We start from the raw sequence: 23,994 nt of genomic DNA, 5'->3' as shown, positions 1-23,994 counted from the left end.
CACAAGCCTTGCCTCCATTTCCTTAAATTTACACTTGCTGGCTTCATTTCTCAGCCTTGTCAGGAAATTGTCAGCTGTTTCACCAGATTCCTGTCTTAGACTCTGAAATTTGTATCTGTGTATACGGTGATTGGATTTAGGCTCTAGATGGTTGCTGAATTTCTCAAAGATTGTCGCAGGGTTTTCCTTTTCCTCTTCAGTCAATTGCGCAGTCAGTGCAGCGGCAGCCGCCATCTTAGTTGCCCGTACGATTCATGCTCAATCACCACAGACACCGGCACTCACGATCAGCTCATATATTCACTTTTCGTCTTATTCGTAGTTCGTATGGCACAAGTTGTACTCACTTATACCGCTGCCACCATGTTGTGTCTCCTTGTGTTCTTATTACTATGTAATACAGACACTTTTAACTCATTTAGTTTACGACTTTCACTCAGTTGTATTCTTGCTTTTATGATGTTGCTGCCACATGGTGCGGAGTGATACAAGATGTCCGACCTTGCACTGCGCACTGCCTTTCACAGTGTGCCACATAGCAATATAAATACACTAACCAAAGTAGTTCTATATAACGATGTAACAAGTAGTTCCATTTAACGATGTAATAATATAACGATGTAACAAACTTCTATAAGGTTTTTACATATTTTTCTCAATTTCTCTTTTTTTTTTGTGGACCTTTCCCTGACCTCTGCCAGTTGCTATGGGTAACATTAACTTGAAACCTACCTGCGTTAAATAAATAAAATGACCACTAGTGGCATTTTTATTTACTGCAATTGTTTTTTTTGTTGTCTCATTATAAGGGCAAATACGCAGTGACAGTGCAACCATACCACTTTGCTGGTTACTGGGAGCCTGTCAAGACGGCGAGCCACGTGACTAGGCGACGCGCTGACGTCAGTAGCCCGGTGAGTAAGCGACGTGCCGACGTCAGTGGCCCGGTGAGTGAGCCCGGTCGGCGGCGCCGCCTATTCGCCCTGATCCAAGATGGCGTTTACATTCGCGGCCTTTTGTTACATGTTGGCTTTGCTCCTCACTGCCGCCCTCATATTTTTTGCCATTTGGCATGTGAGTATCAGATTATTCCCCTTTTACATCTGCGCCGTTTTTATGGACCTTTTGTTTTTGCAAACGTGATTTCTCCTGAGCAAATGTGGAGGGGAGAGAAGATTCTCTTGGTAGATCTGCCGGTTGGTCCTGTCGGTTTGCGGCTGTCGTCAGGCCCGAGGGGAGGGACGTCCCACAGATTCCCAAACTAAAGCACTGATTTTCCACTTTCTCAGTAAATTTCGGAAATATATTCTCATTCAGACCATTTTGTTTAAAACGGTCTTAGTTTCTGGCGGGATCACTCTCCTTGAATGGAGCTGAGTGCACACACAGAATTGAATGAATCGATCAGGTATTGTTGTTGCCACAGTCTATGCAAATTGGCTTCAACATCCCGATTAATTCAGTACCGTATTGTCAGCTTTGCTAAATGTAAGGCTAGTTACATGCATGCATGCAAAGGAGATGCGATTTATATTTTTGTATTTAAAAGCCTTATTAAGAAGAGCTGTGTACAGTATACATTTAAATTGAATTCCCCTTTATTTGGTTGAATAGTCTAGATGAACCAACGGTTTGTGAAATTGCAAATATGAGGGAAGACGTAATTATGTTGTACCGTTGATGCTCTTTTCCAGATTATAGCATTTGATGAATTGAAGACTGACTACAAGAATCCTATAGACCAATGTAATACACTCAATCCCGTAAGTTAATGTGGGGTGATTTTGAATATTTATGACCAGTTTATTTTGCTTTTGATCTAAACGTTCCGTTTACTCTGCCTGGAGAACTGTTTTTCTTTGAGTCTATTGATTCACGCTTGCTTCACCTTCGTATTCTGACTGTTGTTAATCTACAGTGATCTTGTCAGCTGTCGTACTAACATTCTTTCAATCTGCTTTTGTTATTTTTTCGGCACAAAGACAGTTGTAAAGGTCAAAAAGATTAAAAGAGTCAAAATGGCATTAAAGGTTTGTACTAATTTCTAGTTAAAATGCCTTTCATTTTAAAACCTTTTTCTTGGGGTCATATGTGAACGTCTTTCAGGTCATAATTCACAATCTGCAGGAGTAAAATCAAACAATTTGTTCACTTTATTTGCAATAAAAATGTATTACTGTAATGAAGTGAATGCCTGCAGTACAGGGGGTATTACAATTAAAAATTTAACTTGTATGCTGTGCCTACTTGGGCTGATTGTACATGAGTGAATAATTTGGAACTATAACCTGCATACATTTTGAAATTGATAAATGCAGTATGTTAAACTTATCAAATGAACTTTTAAGTTACAAGTACAATTGTAAGTTTTAACAGTAAAACAAATTCAATAGATTACTAAAGAGGCATAAATTAAAATACTGAGGAGACCACTTAACTGAAAGACTATTGTAAATGACCCAGCTGGCATCATCAAACATAACCCATTTTTGTGCATACAGTGGAACATTTAATTATTGGTAATAAATATGCATCTTAATGAGATTCTGGTGGAGAGTCTTTCAAGAAATGAACAGATATTTTCAGAAGGCACATTAGTTATTTATGGAACTGCCATACATGTATTTGTTTTAACCATATGGACTAGCAAAATGTCAATCTTTTAATTTGTGGTTTATTGGCTGAAACTCTTGTTTACAAGATCAGAAGGTAATTATGGATGACCGCGACCAATTGGCAAATCTTCATTCATCAAGCCTGAAAGATCATCAAGTTCCCAACCCCAACTCCAACGGCAGCATCCAATTGTTTCTTAAATGATTCATGTGTTTTCATCTTCCCTGCTCTATCTGGAGGTTCATTCCATCTATTCCACGTCCTAAATTTGCCTTTTACTAGTTTGAGCCCATGTCCCTTCACCCTACTCTTGCAGTTTAGTTTTGAATAATTTTCCAGATAAACTTTCTCCGTACCAATATCTTGCATACCTCTAGGAGATTACCGTTGCACCACCTTTCAAAGTGGAAAAATGCAAGTTTCTCCAGTCTTTCTTCATAATTCAGACCTCTAGTACTAAGAATCGGCATCATGGCTCTTCTCTGCACTGCCTCTAGTGCTTGAATGTCTACCTTGTGTCTCGGTGTCCAGAACTGGAAACTGTACTCTGGGTGTGGTGTAATCAGTGCACTACAGAGTTTAAGCATGACTTCCTCTGGCTTGTGCTTTATCATTCTAACAATATAATTCAGCATTCTATTAGCTTTGTTGATTGCTGCATTGGTTGGACATATTGACCGTTGAGTCTACTAAGTCACCTCTATCAACCTTATCCTTTCCTATTTTACCATCATCCATGGAGTATGTGTGTCACCCATTTTTCCTTCCTATGTGCAGTAAAATAAATAAGACTTGCATTTATACACTTGTCTGCATTAAATTTCATTTGTCATTGTTCTACCTAGTTATATATTTTGTCCAACACATTTTGTAATTTCTGAGCTCCCTCATCCAAATCCACTGCCCTCTTAGTTTAATATATGCAAATTTGACCAATTTGTAATGAGTTTCTGAATCTAAATCATTGATGTAGATTAGAAATGGAATTTTTCAATAGCATACTTTTTAAAATTTAATTTTAAATTTGTCGCAGTACCTGTCATGAGATTTTACGGTGACATGAGCAACCGTATGTTAGATTAAGGGGAAAAAAATTGGAATTTTAGAGACTGGCTTATATATCACCGAATGGTGAACACATAACTGTCTAATTGTCTCAAACTATTTCACTGGATCATTTGCTAATGGAATGAATGGCTACACTGCTGCACATGGTTGCACGTCTTCGAGCAGAATCTTATTGCTGTAAATATGTTTCAAACATTTTTTAAAACACTTTAATTGAGGTATGTATCCAGTGCAGCTATTTAACATTTCAGGATTGCACATTTGAGTAATTCTTTTTGGAGTACCTTCTAGCTTTTTAAAAAAAAGTTAGATTTTCCATCACCATTTTTGTTGTGTATGTACCTTTAAGAGAATAACTGGTCTCAGACTGCAGTACCGGCAGTGACCACCCCTGTATAAAAGGCGCTAGTGAGCCTCTGTTGTTTTCAGTTTCACTATTGACTTCCAGCAGTAAAGACTTGTTTTGTTCAACTCCTGCTGTCCGTGTCTCAATCATTCACGGACGTAATACTGGCGACGAGCAGATACGAACCTACCTACAGTCTGCACCACCTCCTGGGATCCATTCCTACAGCGAAGTGAGCAGAGGTCGAGGCCAGAAAGAAAAAGAAAAAAAAGTAAGAAGCAGTAGAAACGGGCGTCGACCGTGGGCATCCGCCCCTGTGTTAGCGGAGTTGAAGATTGCTGGAGAAGCTGTCGGAAGCGGGGCCTGGTTCCTGTCGACGGTGCTTCAGCTAATCGGGCTGGTGGCAGGTAGTGCACTGATCCTTCCTGGGCTGCGGCGGTCGCGAACTCGAGCGGGTGGTTTGCAACGGGGCCGAGCAGCGTTGTCGGGAAGAAGAGAGAGAGAGGGTGGAGCACACAGGGCGCGGCCGGTGCTACGAAGCCGGGCTGCGTATAGACCCGAGAAGAGGGAGGCAAGAGTCCCACAGGGTTGTTCCACGACAGGAAAATAATAAAAAAAGAAAAAACGCGCAAGAAACCGTGAGGAGCTGCAGGTTGCAACGGGAACCGCGGAAAGCAGCGCTAGCAACAGCGGGGAAGAAGGCAAAGCGCGGGAGGCGCCATTTTGTTAAATCGGGGAAGAAGGCAAAGCGCGGGAGGCACCATTTTAGATTTGCAAGATGCCGAAGACTGGCTGTATCACTGCTTTTGATAATACAATAGAGGACTGGACCACGTATGTGGAAAGAGTCGTATATTTCGAGGCAAACTAAATAGCTGAGGAGAAAAAGGCATCGATATTGCTAAATTTAATGGGCGCTAGAACGTACGGCCTATTGCGGGACCTGATTACTCCAGCCAAACCGAAGGCGAAGAGTTTTAACGAAATTGTTGCTGTCCTACAGGAACACCTAAACCCTGCACCGCTGTTGATAGCAGAAAGATTTAAATTCCACAGGAGAACTCAGCATAAAGATGAAAGCAATGCTGAGTACCTTACGGAACTACGCAAGCTATCAAAGCACTGCCAGTTTGGAGAAGGACTGGCAGATACCCTACGGGACAAATTTGTTTGTGGACTCCTGAGTGAAGGAACACAGAAGAAGTTACTATCAGAGAAAGAGCTGATGCTAGATAAGGCTTTTAGCGTGGCAGTATCGTATGAAGCAGCAGCCAGGGGAGCTGCAGAAATTCAACAAAAGCCACAGGAATACGGCACCCACGAAATGACACGGGGATTTGCTAAATGTTATCGCTGCGGCAGAACTAACCATGACCAGGAGGACTGCTGGTCCAAAGACAAAATATGCAGGCAATGCGGGAAGATGGGACACATTGCACGAGTTTGCAGGTCTGGGAAGAAGACCAGCGACAACAAAAAGGCTACTAAGGAACCGTACAAGAAAGTACAAAAGATGACGGACAGTAGTTCCAAAGACCAGATGAGCGATAGTGAATCCGGGAACAGGAGACTAAGCTGTCTCAAACTTCACAATGTAATCGCAAAAGAGGATCACCGAACCATTTGGGTCACCCTCACGATAGCAGGGTCCCAAGTTAAAATGGAATTGGATACAGGATCAGCGCTAACCGTCATGAATCGACGAGACTACGAGCGGCTATTTTCACACATACCCTTGAGAGAGACATCCATCGTCTTGACGACGTATACGGGGCAAAAAGTATACCCCAGAGGAAAAATAAGGGTGCCTGTCGAATACAACGGCAAGAAAATACGGAAATTGTATCTCTACATACTGCCAAATGGTGGACCACCGTTATTGGGACGGGAATGGATCAGGAAGATAAACTTAGATTGGCACTCCATGCAATGACGGTGGACGGTAAAAAAGATGAAGACGTCACTCCTGGACGATTGTCAACAATCTTAGCTAACGCCAAAGAGGTATTTCAACAAGAACTGGGCACGCTTAAAGGCGTAACCGCCTCGATAAAAATAGAAGAGAATGCAGTTCCCAAGTTTTTCAAAGTAAGACCGGTACCATATGCAATTCGCCCAGCCGTCGAGGCAGAGCTGGAGAATCTGGAGAAGGCAGGCGTGTTGTCTAAGGTCGACTGGAGCGAGTGGGCGACACCCATCGTTCCTGTCATGAAGAAAACGTTAAGCAATAAGTCCGGGGAGCCAAGGAAGATTTGCATCTGTGGGGATTTCAAGGTGACGGTGAACCCAGTCCTTCACACAGTACAATATCCTCTTCCAAGGATAGAAGACATCTTCGCCTCACTGTCTGGAGGGAAGCGTTTTACAAAAATTGACCTAGCACAAGCATATTTGTAGATGGAGGTTGAAGAGTCCTCTAGGAAGTATCTCACGATAAACACTCACAAAGGTCTTTACCAGTATCATCGATTGGTATTCGGAGTAGCATCGGCTCCGGTGATATGGCAAAGAGCGATGGAACAAGTCCTGCAAGGGATTCCGGGGACTCCGTGTTACTTGGACGACATCCTTGTGACAGGTGAAGATGACAGTGAACACCTTAACAACCTAGAACAGGTGCTCACTAGACTACGGGAACATGGGCTGCGAGCCAACTGCCCCAAGTGCGAATTTTTTAAGAAACAGATATCGTATTGTGGCCACGTGATTGATGAAGAGGGGTTACATAAGTCCCATGACAAAATTGAAGCGGTTGTTAAGGCCCCAGCGCCTGAAAATGTGTCGCAACTGAGGTCATTCCTCGGATTGGTGAATTACTACCATAAGTTTTTGCCGAATTTGTCGACAATTCTGCACCCACTGAACGCCCTGCTATGAACGGGGGTAGCATGGAAATGGAGCGATGATTGTAAGCGGGCCTTTCAGAAGAGTAAGGACTTAATCACTTCAAGGGAAGCATTGGCTCACTACAACCCAGCACTGCCGATCAGACTGGCGTGTGATGCGTCTCCCTACGGCATTGGGGCGGTACTGTCACATAAATTCCTTGATGGCTTAGAGAGGCCGATAGCTTTTGCGTCACGCTCGTTAACTTCTGCCGAGCGTAACTACGCCCAGATTGACAGAGGGGCCCTCAGCCTAGTGTGGGGGGTGAAGAAGTTCAATCACTTCCTGCACGGTCAAAAATTTACTCTACTAACCGATCATCAACCTCTTGTCTCCATTTTCAACCCTCAGAAGGGCATACCGATAATGACAGCACAACGGCTGCAGAGGTGGTCCCTTTTCCTAGGGGCACACCAATATGACATCGAGTACAAAGGAACTAAACAGCATGGAAATGCTGATGGATTGTCACGCCTACCGTTGCCGACGGTGGAAGAAGACCTTGCAGTGGATCCAATGGAGTTATTCCACTTGACCATAGTCGAATGTCTCCCTGTGACGAATGCAAACATAGAAAAGGAAACACGGAATGACCCGACACTATCACGGGTCTATGATTTAATGGTGAAAGGATGGCCAGCACATGGCGAACTACTGCTGCCAGCATTCTTGCCGAGAAGAGAACAGCTGTCAGTGTGCAGAGGAACCTTGATGTGTGGATCCACAGTAGTAATTCCACCTAAGTTGACGGATAGAGTGCTCAATGAGCTTCATGAGGGTCATCTGGGTGGGGTAAAAATGAAGAACTTAGCCAGAGCGTTTGTGTGGTGGCCGGGAATCGATAGAGAAATTGAAGAGATGACCAAGAGCTGTGCAGGATGCCAGAAGGTCCAAAACGCCCCACCACAAGCTCCTCTACATCCATGGGAGTGGCCCTCATCTCCATGGCAAAGGGTGCACATTGATTTTGCTGGTCCCTTCATGGACTCGATGTTTTTAATTGCGGTGGATGCACATTCAAAGTGGCCAGAGGTAATAAAAATGTCCTCAACCACCACGGAAAAAACTATCTCAGTTTTACGAACCATATTCGCCAGGAATGGGCTGCCTGAACAGATTTGCTCTGACAATGGACCACAGTTTGTGTCTGAAGAGTTCCGGAGGTTCTTAAAGAACAATGGTGTTAAGCATTACACATCTGCCCCATATCATCCAGCCACTAATGGATTGGCCGAGAGGTTTGTCCAAACATTCAAGAAGGCTATCAAGGCAATGTGTAATGAAGATATACCCCTACAACACAAGGTGGACAACTTCTTGTTTGCCTACCGGAATGTGACACATGCGGTTACCAACCAAACTCCAGCCATGATGTTCTTCAATCGAAGACTACAATGCCGCTTGGATTTGGTTAAGCCAAATGTCCGAAGAGATGTGGAGAACAGGCAGTTTCAGAATATGAATGAAAGGCCGACCAGGAGTTTTAAGATAGGTCAACCAGTTTTGGCCCGGGACTACCGCACTGAGAAATGGCAGCCAGGAACGATTTGTATACGGCAAGGACCTCTCATGTATACCGTGGACGTTGGGGAGAGCATTGTAAGACGCCACGCTGACCAGATTCTAGAGTCACTGGAAAACGTCAACTCCACACCACGATCTGATACACCTGGTAATGAAATCGACGTTCCAATTGCAGCTACCGCAGAACCGGTAATATTGGAAGCAGATGAACCAAACAACGACATTGATCCCGACTCCACATTGCCAGAAGAACCTGATACCCCAAAGAGGCGTTATCCAGACAGAATCAGGAAGCCTCCTCAAAGACTGAACTTATAATTGCTTAAACTTAACCAATGTATCTAGCAACCGTAATTGTGATTGTAATTAGTTATCATTTAGTTGTTAAATGAATGTTATGTACTGTTTATCTAAAAGGGGAGGAATTGTGTATGTACCTTTAAGAGAATAACTGGTCTCAGACTGCAGTACCGGCAGTGACCGCCCCTGTATAAAAGGCGCTAGTGAGCCTCTGTTGTTTTCAGTTTCACTATTGACTTCCAGCAGTAAAGACTTGTTTTCAACTCCTGCTGTCCGTGTCTCAATCATTCACGGAAGTAATAATTTTCCTTTAATCAAAGTTAAACCTCAACTTGCATTTATGTTGCTCATCGAGCCAAGAAGGGTATTCAGTTCAACCTGTGGACATCACTATGGATACACAATGCTTGAATAATTGGGAAAGGGATCTTTTGATGGTGAGCTTTCTCCCAGAAGTAGCTTGGCTGCGAGGATCACCTATGATCAGTTCAAGCTGGGATTTTGAATTAGAGTCCAGTAGTGTTTATAATTGCTGCGCTATTTGTGAGTTCAAATCTCACCATTACACTTTGAGAACTTGTATTCAGGTTGAAAAACATTTGTGAATAAAAAGCTGGTATCACCTAAAAGTGACCATGAAGCTGCCAGAATGTCATAAACATCCAACTGGTTCACTGCTGTCTTTACCCAGTCTGGCCTATATGTGGCTCCAGTCCCACACCAATATGGTTGTCTCTCAACTGCCCTCTGAAGTGCCTAAGCAAGCCACTCGTATCAAACTGCTAGCTCAAGGCAACTAGGGATGGGCAATAAATACTGCACTTGCCAGCGACATCCACATCCTGAAAATGAATTTTTAAAAATGCTGTCTCCATCACCTTGGAGAAATGTACAGGACTGATATCTTGTCCAGATGGTGGTATTCTATTTTTTCCTCCAGTTTTTTTTCTTTACTATTTCCCTTTCTGAAGAAAGTGACTGAGTTTCCGTTTCATGGTTGGAGGTAGTTCATTTCAGTACCTCGTCCAAGCAGTTATTCATGAGTGCTTACAATCAGCATTTGGGTTTGACAGTTGAGGTCGTCACAGCTGAGCCTGATCCAGCCTTCATATGGTGTTTTTCCTGAACTTCCAGGATGGTTTGTGTTTACTGTTTTATTGGGGAGGGGGTGGGGGGGGGAGGGGGAGAAGTAAACATACATATTTACGAAAAAGGACTGGAAAAAAACAACTGGTCCATCTAGATTGTCTCATCCAGACGTGGTGCAGACCACATGCACCATCGATCCAGTCCTCAGTCATGTCCCCCACATCCCCAAAATAAATGAAGACTTTACTAATTTATGTTCTGTGTCCTGAAACTAAACTTTCACTGTTTGAAATATTAAAGAAAGTTATTTGTCCTTGCGCTCTGCTTTCCATGCAATGGAACCAATATTATCTGCCAATTTCCATTATTCTGGTTTGGGGGCGTCCCTTCCATTATGGCATGTAATCAAAGTTCCACTATGCCATGCTCTCCCTCAAACCAAATTTAGAAAAATGGGATGGAGTGTTTGGAAGTAACCATTTCATTCTGGCAAATTGTAACCTTGTGTAAAATGACTTGTAGTACAGACTATCATGAAAACTAAAGACTGCTCTGTGATTGCACTGCAAGATTACAGAGCATTCTCATGTGTTCTGTATTGTGATGCTGAGGCAGTTCCTAGTGGATGTGATCCCATCACAAAAAAACTTCCTTAAATTGGCAATTTCACTCTAGTACTCCAATAAAGGTGACTGATGTGAAAAGTGGAATGATTATCACAGGTGCATTAAGGGTGCCATTCTGGGTAGAGGCTAAAGTATACTGTTGGGTAGAGTAAAGGGAACTTTCTCTTTAGCTGGTCCAATGTATCTGACTTAGGAATGCTTGATACTGAAATTGGTGACAAAATTGCAGAAATATTCCACTGAGATCCTTCATGTTGATGTGTACAAAATTCACCTCCAAATATTTGAAAGAAAAAGTATTCTTTAAATTTTAAAAAAATTCTAAAAACTTCTCTTTTCCTGTGTTCTCTTTTCCATCCCCTCTTTTTATATTAGCTTTTACTTTAGAACTTTTTCTGTTTTTAAAACAAAACTTGAAATGCTTGAACATTATTCCCAAGCCCTCAAATCCTGCCAATTGAGGCTCGGAAGTTTGAAGATTGACATGATTGCAGGCCAGTCAGCTCTTGACGTGGTTTTTTTCTAGTGTCAAATTTAAAGTGGGATCACTCAATGATTATTTTGTTTGCATCACAGTTGTGCCTGGGTGAAATCTTCTTGGCAATCTAAGGATTAAAGTCCATTAAGAACAAGCTACAATATTCAAGACAACATACGTCTTAACTATTTTAGAAAATAGCAACAGAATTACCAGTTTCCATAACCTTGCATGTTGTATGGATGCTCCATGTCTTGCTTTACTCCAAACTGCTGTTCCTGTTTGTGCTTTGTAACAACTCCATAATTTGAATGAGATTTTGTTAGAATTATTCTGCGCCATGTGCTGCTCCCATTGTTGTGACATGCCTGCCTCTCATCAGATGTACAATTTGGACAGGACATGTAAATGTTTCTTCAGAATATTTGAGTTAATTTTTACATTTTTAGTTGAAAGAGCCGCTTTTGTTTATTTTCCTTAGACAAAAAAACTGCATGGAATCTATCAGATGTGATCTAATCTGTTTTCCCAAATTGTAAGCAGCGCTGGGAAATGATACATTTTACATGGAACTTTTAGATTGGGATAGGTGCAGAGTAAAGTACCTCCACTTCCCAACACAGCTATTACTGTGATTTTTTTCAAACTGCCAATTTGGTGCTGATTAGTGCTGGATGATGGTTAGTATTATGGACTTGCATCCATTCGGAACTGAACTGAGACTGTTGAAATGTTTATTTGGAACTCTTGGGGCCAGCAGACAAAGGAAACGAGTTCTCTTAGACTGGCTGGATTTGAACCCCCGGTCTCCAGAGGTAAAAGAGCAGTGTTTTAATATGCTGTGTTAGAGTACCAGATGTGGAACTTTTGAGAATTTATCCTTTTGTACTCAAAATAAACCCTGTTGAAAATGCCTATTGCTTTGGTGAGACTGAAACATTGGGATACCTATTGATTTTTTTTAAAACAACATAAAAATTTTTTTGCCCTGGTTTAAAAGTGAAAGCATGTATAGTAAAAAATGCTAATTTAAAATGTCTTTTTCCCCAGCTGGTCCTTCCCGAGTACCTTATCCATGCCTTCTTCTGTGTCATGTTCCTCTGTGCTGCAGAATGGCTTACACTGGGTCTCAATATGCCATTGCTGGGCTACCATATCTGGAGGTAAGTTGCCATTGTCTGCCATTTTCTATCTATCTTTTCAGTTTTATCTTGAATAGATAATTGAATTTATCATCATGCTAAATATACACGAGCTGTCTTGTAGTTTATTTGCATCTTTCATTGTACCTTATGTTCTGCCTCTAGATTCTGTGTTTTCCTCAAGCCTAGCACAATATCTCTTCTATTTATAAGCACATTCGAATACTGAAATTCTGAAAACTTGGATGTGAGAGAGAGACACCAGTGTGAATAAAGTTTGCTTTATGAAGATTTAATAATTGAGCTTATTCTGCTTTTAATACCAAATGATTTTGAATTTGAATCCAATCTTGCTTTCATTCTTGGCAAATCTATCACTAAAATTGCTGTGAATATGCAAAACCTGTTGGGAAAGTACATCATTAACACCATCACCAGTTAAGATTGTTTCAAATTGAACATTCCTAATTAGCGCACCTGGCATATTTAACATCACTGAAATGTTCAATTGGGCTGCAAAGTCACAGACTTGTTATGTCAGTGATACCCAGAACAGAAATGGAAACATAATCTGAATAATATATTTATTTGAAGCAACAATATAATGCACTAAACATAATGAAGAGGACAGCTAATTCCACAACTTAAGTAACTGTTTGTACTTTCTGGCTTCAGCACAGCAGGTCCAGTATGCAATGTTATTTGTCTATAGAAAATTACAGTTCAAACCTGATCAGATTTGGTTCTTGGTTTATTAAAATGCACCTTCGTAATTGAGTCTTCTACTTATTTGTGAGGCCTGAAGCAATTAGCTGAAGGCTCTGGTCTTATTATTCTAATGAATAATAGATATTGCAGCCTACGAAATCTAGAATTATCAGTAACTTTTTCAAAATCTGTCTTTTCTAAGTGGAATCATCAGAAATACATAGCAGAAACTGATGTTGCACAAGTCCTGGAACAAATGCTCACTAAGGCAGTAAATGCAGACCCATATTTTCATATCAGAAATTTATAGCTGCTTTTAAATTTACACATTCATTGCCACAAATTTTCATAATTTTAAAGGTGTTCTAGCAAGGAAACTTAAATTTTATAGCACACTATTTCATCTCAAGTATCCCAAAACACTTCAGAAAAAGCAAATGTGTAGTTACTGTTGTTATGCAGGGAAACATTGCAGCCAATTTGTGTACACAGTCCCATAAACAGCAACGAGATGAATGAAGAGTTGATTTATTTTTGGTGATGTTGGTTGAGAAATGATTGGCTAGGATAGCAGGAAAACTCACGGCTCTTCAGAGTGCAATGGAATCTGTACCGTCCATGTGAACTGACACAGATGTTTACAGTCTCATCTGAACGACTCCTTTAGCACTACAGTAAAGTGCTGGCCTAGATTATGTGCTCATTTGGGGGTAGAATTACTGATACCAATCCTGTGCCTAATTGTGCACTTCTAACTTTCAATATACAGTATCTGTTGCACTCCAGATGTTGTACTTTATTCAGTTGTGATTTATTAGTGTTTTATGACATTTTCAAAAAATACAGGAAAAAAAGAAAAAAAACCTGATCATCTCTTGCTGTTTTAGCTAGTCTTGAGATAATCTAGAGAGGTTTTTTTGTGATAACAAGGGGAGCCAAGTAGATACCAATCTAGAGATACTTCTAACAATAATAAGCCTCTAAATTTACTGCAGGACCAATTTAGACCACTTCCCAAGCAGGGATACCTGACCCATGGCTTTTAAGAAGATTGGCCAGTTTGGCATCTAAAATTATAACTATGCTTCAGACCCCAGACTACCCATGAGCAATACCATAAGAGTTCAGTTAGCATAACTGCCTCCCCTTGCCTCCCTTTGCCTTGCCTTCTGTGGAGTTTAAAGAAACTTGCTTGGTTCTCTTTAAATCTGTGGTAGGCATACGTGGAGGAATTAAGCAACATAAATGACACAAAGTGGGAATTTAGTGCTTAAAAAATTGAATTAATTAGAGAATTTGAACTACAAGGAGTAGATTCTTTTTGTTCTATTTTTCTACTTGTCTCTAAATCCTTCCCTGCCCACTACTCTACAGCATGGTGGGAGGAATGAGAGAGATTAATTATTTGGAAGAGACTGGCTCAAAATTCTGATTGCTGCGAGTCAAATAACCTGTTCTTGGTTTCCTTACATGTGCTTCTCCGCATCTTGGATATCGGAACCATGACACACACAATCCAATGTAAACGAGCTCGGCCTTGTGAATTTCTCCTCCTAGTTTATATAAAACCAAAGTCCAGGAGTCCTCTTTGGTCTCCCCTGAACCCTCTCATCATTTGATGCATCACGATTCATCAATGTCAGCAACAACTTGCACTTTTAATGTAAGAAAGGCCCCAAAGCACTTTGCAAATGGGTGCCTTTGAAAATGGACCACAGGAAGATGATTGGGTCATTCAGCCCCCTGAGCCTATTCTGCCATTCAATTAGATAACGGCTGATCTATCCCTTCACTCCATTTACCCGCCTTTGATCCATATCCTGTGATTCCTTGCCTAATAAAAATCTGTCAATCTCAGTCTCTCAAATTTCAATTAACTAACATCCACAGCCTTTTGGTGGGGGGGGGGTGGAATTCCACATTTCCACTGCCCTTTGTGTGAAAAAAGTGCTTCCTGCTTTTTCAATTCTGAATGGTCTAGCTCTAATTTCAACATGTGCCCCCTTGATTCTCCCACCAGAGGAGATCGATTCTCTGTATCTACTCTATTGATTTATACAATGTATATGGCTACGTCAGCGAATACTCAGAAGTGGACATCTTTCCATTAAGTGATGAAGATGAGCAAGTGTTCTGGTCCCTTTGTTTATTCCAGACTATGAAGAAGGCCAAATACAGTAAAACTCGAACAGCCTGACTGGTTTTTGAAAACGTGTGATCTGAGGCACTGTCTAGAAAAGGCGCTATTATGTGTGTGTTTAATAGTTTTCTAAAAAAAAGTGAAAATAATTATTTTAATTCCATTATTGTCTGAATAGTTGTACATCAGTTTTGCATTGAGAGTCACAAAACTAATTTACATAAATATTTGTTTTCAATTTTGTTGAATTTACCCATCAAGTGGCTTTAAATTATTAAATTAACTAGTGTAACGAAATGACAAATTTGATATGTGGTCCACAAAGTTAATTTTATGGCTAGTGATGTTCCTTTATTTTATACTGAGCCTGTGTTTTATAAATGATGATCTGTAAACCGTCTGTGCTCCATTTTTAGCTTATTCATATGTTGTTCACTTTTGCATTTAATAGTAGAAATTGTGACTACTTTTCATGTTATTTGACAACGCATCCCTCTTTAATCGAAAACCTTTTTTATTCGCAGGTACATGACTAGACCAGTAATGAGCGTCCCAGGTCTCTATGATCCAACCACTATTATGAATGCTGATATACTAGCATACTGTCAGAAGGAAGGGTGGTGCAAACTAGCATTTTACCTGTTGTCTTTTTTTTACTACCTATATGGGTAAGTTGATACAAAGGTGAATTATATTTTTATGAATATTTTCTCAATTTTACCACTGAGATTTGTATACCACTAAATTTAGAATGACTTGGATGTTTGAAATATTGAACTAAAGATGTCAGGTTTCTTGTTCTCAAACAAGACAATATTTTTCCATTGAGAAACTTGGGTGAAGAACTAAAACTGTCGCTGCAGATTAAAAAGAGTAGGAGGTGATGAGGTAAAATGAGAAATAGTGGTTGGGTAATGTAAGCTTGGGTTTTAAAACCCTGTGGAAGGAGGAAGAGAAAGCAGAGGAAGTTAATAGAGGTCCTTAGTTTTGAGGTCCCAGGAAACGATGAGCTGAAGTAGAAGACTATGCAATTAATCAATTTTAAGACTCTGAATCTACAGAGGAGATGGAAAGTGTACAGGACAACATATTTGGAATTAAGGAACAAGAGGAGAAAGTTAGAGGGGTAATGACCATAGTAATATTAATAAAATAGTGACAAAAAGATTGTATTGAAGAGAGAATGGTTAGAAACAGCAAGAGAGAGAAAGATCACCAATCAGATTTCTTGTATCGCATCCAGAAGCATTGAAAAAATAGAAGAGCCTTTTTAAAATATTGGGATGTGGGTGACACTAGCAAGGCTGCATTTAGTGCTCCTTAAACCACTGTAGTCCTTGTGATGATGCTCCCACAAGGGTGTTGGGTCAGGATTCTGACCCAACGATGAAGTTGGGGTGGTGTGTGACTGAGGAGAATTTGATGATGATGGTGTCCATCAACATTGCTGCTCTCGTTTCTTGCGGTAGACGTCACTGGGGAACGTGCTGTCGAAGTAACCTTGGTGAGTTGCTGTGGTGCCTCTTGTAGATTGTACATAATGCAGCCACAGTGCGTTAGTGGTAGATATTGAGTCCAGTGCTTTGTTGTGGCTATACCCATCCAGGCGAGTTTTTTTTATTCGTTCATGGGATGTGGGCGTCACTGGCAAGGCCAGCATTTATTGCCCATCCCTAATTGCCCTTGAGAAGGTGGTGGTGAGCCACCGCATTGAAACGCTGCAGTCTGTGTGGCGAAGGTACTCCCACAATGCTGTTAGGGATGGAGTTCCAGGATTTTGACCCAGCGACGATATATTTCCAAGTCAGGATGGTGTGTGACTTGGAGGTGGTGGTGTTCCCAGGCGCCTGTTGCCCTTGTCCTTCTAGGTGGAAGAGGTCGAGGGTTTGGGAGGTGCTGCCAAAGAAGCCTTGGCGAGTTGCTGCAGTGCATCTTGTAGATGGTACATACTGCAGCCACGGTACGCCGGTGGTGGAGGGAGTGAATGTTTTAAGGTGGTGGATGTGGTGCCAATCAAGCAGGCTGCTTTGTCCTGGATGGTGTTGAGCTTCTTGTGTTGTTGGAGCTGCACTTGTCCAGGCAAGTGGAGAATATTCCATCACACTCCCGACTTGTGCCTTGTAGATGGTGGAAAGGTTTTGGGGAGTCAGGAGGTGAGACACTCGCCGCAGAATATCTAGCCTCTGACCTGCTCTTGTTACCACAGTATTTATGTGGCTGGTCCAGTTAAGTTTCTGGTCAATGGTGACCCCTAGGACGTTGATGGTGGGGGATTCGGTGATGATAATGCCATTGAATGTCGAGGGGCAGTGGTTAGACTCTCACTTGTTGGAGATAGTCATTGCCCGCCACTTGTGTGGTGCAAATGTTGCCTGCCACAAGTTACCTGGCAAGTATTCCATCACATTCCTGACTTGAGCCTTGTAGATGATGGAGAGACTTTTGAGGGGAGTCATACCTGATGCAAAATATGATGTTTGTGGTTTGATATGAACCACTCATTGCAGAGTACCCAGCCTCTGTCCTGCTCTTGTAGTCACTATACTGATGTGGCTCGTCCAGTTCAGTGTCTGAAAAATGGTGACTCCCAGGATGCTTATGGTGGAGGAACTCGGCACTGGTGGTACCATTGAAGGTCATGAGGAGGCTTTCTCTTGTTCAAGATGGGCATAACCTGGCACTTAAATGGTGGGGAATGCTACCTGCCACTTGTCAGCCTAAGTTTGGATGTTAACCAAGTTCTATTGTAGGCGCTGTGTGCTGCTTCATTATCAGAGGAGTTGTGAATGACGAGCACTGTAATTGTCAGCGAACAGCCACACTCCTGGCCTTATGATAGAGGAAAGGTCATTGCTGAAACAGTTGAAGATGGTTGGGCTGAGGACACTTCCCTGAGGAACTCCTGCAGTGATATCCTGGGTCTGTGATGACTGGCCTCTTGACAACCACAACCACCATCTTTTGCATCAGGTATGGCTCCAGCCATTGGAGGGTGTTCCCCATGACCCCCATTGACTTCAGCTTTGCTTGGGCTCTTCGGTGCTATATTCAGTCAAATGCTGCCTTAATGTTGCAGGGAGCTACTCTTTTTTTGTTCTCTGCTCTGGTATTCAGTTCTTGTGTTTTTGCCTGGATCAAGGCTGTCATGTAGTCTGACGCTGAGTGGTTCTGGTGGGACAGTGAGCAGGTTATTAAGTAGGTATTGCATGATGGCATTATTGATGACTCCTACTTTACTGATGATTAGGAGGAAGCTGATATAGGTTGGTAAATGGCTGGTTTAGATTTGTCCTGTTTTTTGTGGTCGGACATATCTGGGTAATTTTGCACATTCAGGAAGATGCCAGTGACATAACTCTACTGGAACAGCTTGGCCAGGGAGACTGTTCACTCTGGTGTACAGGTTTTCAGTACTACACTGTTCTTCTTAGGCAGTCCCTCGGAACCAAAGATGACTTGCTTCCACATTAAAAATGAGTTCGCAGGTGACTGATGAGTCCAATGCAGGACCTACAGTCTCTGTCACAGGTGGGGCAGACGGTGGTTGAAGGGGTGGGTGGGTGGGGTGCTTGGGTTGACGTGCGCTCCTTCCGCTGTTTGCGCTTGGCTTCCGCTTGCTCCCGGCGAAGAGACTCGAGGTATTCGCCGCCTTCCCGGATGCTTCTCCTCCACTTTGTACGGTCTTGGGCCAGGGATTCCCAGGTGTCGGTGGGGATGTTGCACTTTTTCAAGGAGCCTTTGAGGGTGTCCTGGAAACGTTTCCTCTGCCCACCTGGGGCTCTCTTGCCGTGTCGGAGCTCCGAGTAGAGCGCTTGTTTTGGGAGTCTCGTATCGGGCATGCGGACGATGTGACCCGTCCATCGGAGCTGATTGAGCATGGTCAAAGCTTCGATTCTGGGGATGTTGGCCTGAGCGAGAACACTGACGTTGGTGCGCCTATCCTGCCAATGGATTTGCAGGATCTTGCGGAGGCAGCGTTGGTGGTACCTCTCCAGTGCTTTGAGGTGCCTGCTGTACATGGTCCATGTCTCTGAGGCACACAGGAGGGCGGGTATTACTGCTGCTCTGTAGACCATGAGCTTGGTGCCGGGTTTGAGGTCCTGGTCTTCAAACACTCTCTTCCTAAGGCGACCGAAGGCTGCACTGGCACACTGAAGGCGGTGTTGGACTTCGTCATCGACGTCTGCCCTTGTTGACAGTAGGCTCCCGATGTATAGAAAGTGGTCCACGTTGTCCAAGGCCTTGTCGTGGATTTTGATAATCGGGGGGCAGTACTGTGTGGCGGGGGCAGGTTGGTAGAGGACCTTTGTCTTACAGATGTTTAGTGTAAGGCCCATGCTCTCGTATGCTTCGGTGAAGGTGTTAACGATGGTTTGGAGTTCGACCTCCGAGTGTGTGTAGACGCAAGCGTCGTCTGCATACTGTAATTCGACGACAGGGACGACCTTGGATCTGGACTGGAGGCGACGGAGGTTGAACAGTTTCCCATTTGTTCTGTAAATTAGCTCCACTCCAGCGGGGAGCTTACTGAGCTGGAATGCTGTTGGGGCCTATAGCCTTTGCTGTCTCCCTTGCACTCAGCTGCTTCTTACTGTCCGGTGGTGTGAACAGAATTGGATGGAGACTAGTATTTATGATGGGGACCTCTGCAGAAGGATGAGTCGGATCATCCAGTCAACACTTCTTGCTGAAGGCGCTTGCAAAAACTTCAATCTCATCACTTGCACTCATGGTTGAGACCACATATGGGGCAGCATTCAAGTTTTGGACAAGTTAGGGTTTTATCAACAATGAGGAGTTGTTGAGGGAAAAAATGTTTGGCATGAATCATAGAATGGTTACAGCACAGAAGTAGGCCATTTGGCCCTTTGAGCCTGTGCCAGCTCTCTGCAAGAGCACTTCAGCTAGTCCCACTCTTCCCTCCCACCCACCCCCCTTTCCCTGTAGCCCTACAATTTTTTTTCCTTCAGGTACTTGTCCAATTCGCTTTTAAAAGCCATGATTGAATCTGCCTCCCCCATCCTTTCAGGCAGTGCATTCCGGATCTCAACCACTCTATCTACTCTCTCTAGATCCATCATGATTTTGAACACCTATCAGATCTCCTCTCAAACTTCTCTGCTCCATGGAGAACAACCCCAGCTTCTGTTATCTATCCACGTAACTGAAGTTCCTCATCTCTGGAACCATTCTCGTAAATCTTTTCTGTACCCTCTCTAAGGCCTTCACATCCTTCCTAAAGTGCGGTGCTCAGAATTGGACATAATACTCCAGTTGATGCCGAACCATTGTTTTATAAAGATTCATCATAACTTCCTTGCTTTTGTACTCTATGCCTCTAGTTATGAAGCCTAGGATCCCATATGCTTTTTTAACTGCTTTCTCAACCTGTCCTGCCACCGTCAATGATTTGTGTACATATACCCCCAGGTCTCTGTTCATGCACCCACTTTAGGATTGTACCACTTAGTTTATATTGCCTCTCCTTGTTCTTCCTACCAAAATGCATCATTTTGCACTTTTCTGCATTAAATTTCATCTGTCACGTGTTCGCCCATTCCATGAGTCTGTCTTGAAGTCTATCACTATCCTCCTCACTGTTCACTATACTTCCAAGTTTTGTGTCATCTGCAACTTTTGAAATTGTGCCCTGTACAGCCAAGTCATTAATATATATGAAGAAAAGCAGTGGTCCTACTACCGCCCCCTGGGGGACACCACTGTATACCTTCCTCCAGTCCGAAATGCAACCATGCTGCCACTGTCACTTTTATGTGGCACTCAAACGCCTTCTGGAAGTCCATGTACACCATGTCAACTGAATTGCCCTCATCAACCCTCTGTTCCCTCATCAAAAAACTCGCTCAAGCTAGTGAATGAACGAGGAATCCAAGCTGCTTAAAGGTATTTTTAGTAGTGGAAGAGATCTGAGTGTGTTATTTGAGATTGAAGGAGATAGTGAGTCTGAATAAGATGAGGGACTAAGAGTGAGGCCATCAAAGGTAAAGTAGCTATTGGAAGGATTTGTAAGAGATGGTGGTAAGCTGTTTGAAGAATTGAAAGAAACAATTATTTTATTACCCTAGCGAAAGGCGAGAAAAAGATCAAACCATTGCACTGAGGAATGAAGATTGAGTGTACTGAAGAAGAGCAATCTGAAATAATTTAATGAATAGAGTGGATAAGGTTGGATAGTGAGTGGAGGAAGTCATTGCTATGGAGAAAGAACAGAGTTGGTGAGGGTGCAAAGCCCCAGGCTGCTCCTGAGTTGATGGAAATAGAGGATGTACCATTAAGTACAGCACAGGCAGAGCATTGTTGGTCAAATTAGATATCCATGAACATAACTCGTGGAAGACTCATATGGTTGGTTGTTTAGAAGTGCACAGTTTCAGGCTCATCAAAGGTCTTGGAAATGTCATGATAAATGTACAAGAGTAAAGTTGCAGAGATAAATAACATAGACAAAAATATCACCATTAGAACCTGATAGAGATGTGGAAAACTATACTGGCATTCTGGGTTAGGCTACAACTTTCAAGATGATAGATCAGTTTCCATAACTTTAGACAGTGCATTTATAAGGATAATGGGTCTGTAGATGGAAGGGTTATAGGGGTTGCCTTTCTTATGAATACTGGCAAATTTCCAAGAAAGGGAAGGATGGACTGCAAATAAACGACTGGAGACCGCATAAGTCAAGGGTAAGTTCAGAGCTTTTGAGGACAATAGGAGGGATACCATCAGTACTGGAGTCCAGAGAGCAGAGGTTATTGAATCTACCCACAGCTGTTGGTTTGGTTATTGTTAATACTGTACTCTTGTAAATGGAATCAGTATTAGTTTTTATTTCATTTTGACAAGTTTAAAGATTTTATCAACAATTTTGTTTTGCAGAATGATCTATGTGCTGGTGAGTTCTTAAAATAACAGTTGTAAGATCCAGTGAAGTCGTTTACTCCATGCAAGAAACACAAGGATGATGGTGGTTTTTCAAGAACTTGTGTTCATCTACAGAACTTGTAGATCACCAGATATGACCTGCTTATATGTATACAAATTAAATGCTTTCCCTCACTCTTTTCATGGACATTTTGCCTCCAGAGTTTATTGTTTTCTGCCTGTATAAGATGATTTCTGTGATTTGCCTTGACCCAAAACTCAGAAGAATTACGTTTGTACTTTAGGTATGAAAATCAATAATTACAGATTAAGTTTTAAACATAAAATTGAAGTTGCACTCCTATTTGATGCTATTTACAATAACTTACAGGTATATTATGTAAAAGAAATTGTATAACTCGGCCCAAATGTGTTAAAACGTGTCCAGTTCAGACAAATGACCAGAGGATGAATCCAGATATTCTGTTTGCACACCTATCATTGGATACCAGTTTACGTTTTTAGTCAATTTAACTTTTACAGTTTTTCACATTGTGGAAAGAGAATTTATTTTAAAACAGCTTGATATTGTACTCACGGGAGAAATGATGGATATAACCAGTGGCAGTCATACTTTGCATGGGAGAGGGAGCCATTTGTTTAAAATAACCTCAATTTGCATATTCTGCAAAGTGACATTTATTTTAAGTAAACCTTTTGTTTTTGTTTGGAAACATTTGTTTGTGAAGACTATTTTAGCTCTGGTGATGGTGCCAAAGTACTCCATGTTGATTTGACCTATATATTTATATAGTAAAAGCTGAAGTATAGTAGAACCTTAAAACAAACTTGGTTATCTTGAGCCTCATTTATAACATTTTTTCTCTGATTATGTTTGAGGTTCAAACAACATAAACCCCCTTTTCAGAATCGTTTTGTTAATCTGGTTTGTAATAATGAGGTTCACTAGTATCACTAGATGTGGTGCACTACGGCTGTATTATTTTTCTGTACAAAATCCTGCAAATAAAATGCTTGAATATAAATTAACAAATGTTAAAATGTGTGCTGAAGAATGCAAAATTATATATTTAGGTGAACCACAGGCAATAATACTGACACGTAAATGACTTGGGTAATATACAAGGGGCTTGGCGTTGTGTTTTGTACTATATTGCAAATATCCCTGTTAGCAAATTGAGACTTACACTTTGTTTAAGGATGGACTACATAACATTTTGATGCAAAGGTACAACTGTAAATGGAAAAACTGATTAAAGACTGTTTGCCAACCAGTTTCTGTATGCCATAGTACTGTATATTTTGTAAGGATAGGGTTAAATATTAATGGGCTCTAATTTTATACTTAAAGACTATTCTATTCAAAACATTCAGAATTCATAACTCAGTTGTACTTTGTACTTGATGTTCCTATGGTTGCCCTGTTTTCTCACTTGTGAATTTTATGGCAAAGTTGTGAAGTTTTGTGCAATGAAAATGATCTTGCAAGTGTGATGACAATGGGCCAGTAATTCCTGTCCCAATGCGTGAGTACAGACGGGGTACTCACGCGTGGGCCCGGAGGAATTGCCGGTTTTCAGCAAGCACAGTGCATGCGGGGAAAACCGGCATTTCCTCTCCTCTGACCCAAGGGGTTAAGAGGCGGAACGCGTGCGAGGCTTCAGGTAGCGCGTGCGCGCTGAACTTTTTGAAGAGTTGCCCGTGGGGAAAAGACTCCGGTTTTTACGCGTGAAAAAAGCAGCCGTAAGTACTTACTTTTAACAGGTAAGTGGTCTATTAAGTAAAATTAGAAAATTTTTCCACAAGTTCATTATTTTTGAAGACTTTACAGTAAGGTAAGTATTTTTAGCCCCGATTTTTAAATATTTTTTTCAAAATTTAAAATGATTGTTTAAAAGTTTTTTACAGTTATTTATAGTTCTTTTAAGTAGTGCGATGTTTTTTAAAATTTTCTTTCAAGTTTAAGTAGTGTTTTGGGGCCAGGAGTTTTCATGAGTTTGACAGTTCTTACTATCAAACTCATGAATGAACTTTTGCAACCTCCCATTGGTTGCCCAGTGCTCACGTGATCCCAGCCGGCTCATCGCACTAAGTACGCCGCTGGGTCACGCACGCACAGTGCGGCAGGACCTGAAGCGGGCCAGTGACAGGAAATGCAATGCGGGCCA

General features: G+C 41.9%; 1 protein-coding gene across 2 annotated transcripts; it reads left to right on the top strand.

The window, feature by feature from the left end:
* The first annotated feature begins 922 nt into the window (after positions 1-922).
* cnih1 (cornichon family member 1) lies at positions 923-23,100 on the top strand. Of its 2 annotated transcripts, XM_086003209.1 has the most exons (6): positions 923-1,074; positions 1,695-1,763; positions 1,983-2,030; positions 11,984-12,096; positions 15,448-15,591; positions 21,821-23,100. In XM_086003209.1, the coding sequence occupies exons 1-6, from the start codon at positions 994-996 to the stop codon at positions 21,846-21,848; spliced, it is 483 nt and encodes a 160-aa protein (XP_085859335.1). In that variant the 5' UTR covers positions 923-993; the 3' UTR covers positions 21,849-23,100. The 2 variants fall into 2 exon arrangements, with proteins under 2 accessions (XP_085859335.1, XP_085859336.1); XM_086003210.1 differs by lacking the exon at positions 1,983-2,030.
* The last annotated feature ends 894 nt before the right edge of the window (positions 23,101-23,994 follow it).

This window comes from Somniosus microcephalus, chromosome 12, assembly GCF_052327205.1.
Source record: "Somniosus microcephalus isolate GS21.2 chromosome 12, FLI_Smic_1.0, whole genome shotgun sequence".
NCBI lineage: Eukaryota > Metazoa > Chordata > Chondrichthyes > Squaliformes > Somniosidae > Somniosus > Somniosus microcephalus.
Note: the sequence above shows the minus strand (reverse complement) of the source record. Positions and strands in the feature narration are given on the sequence as shown.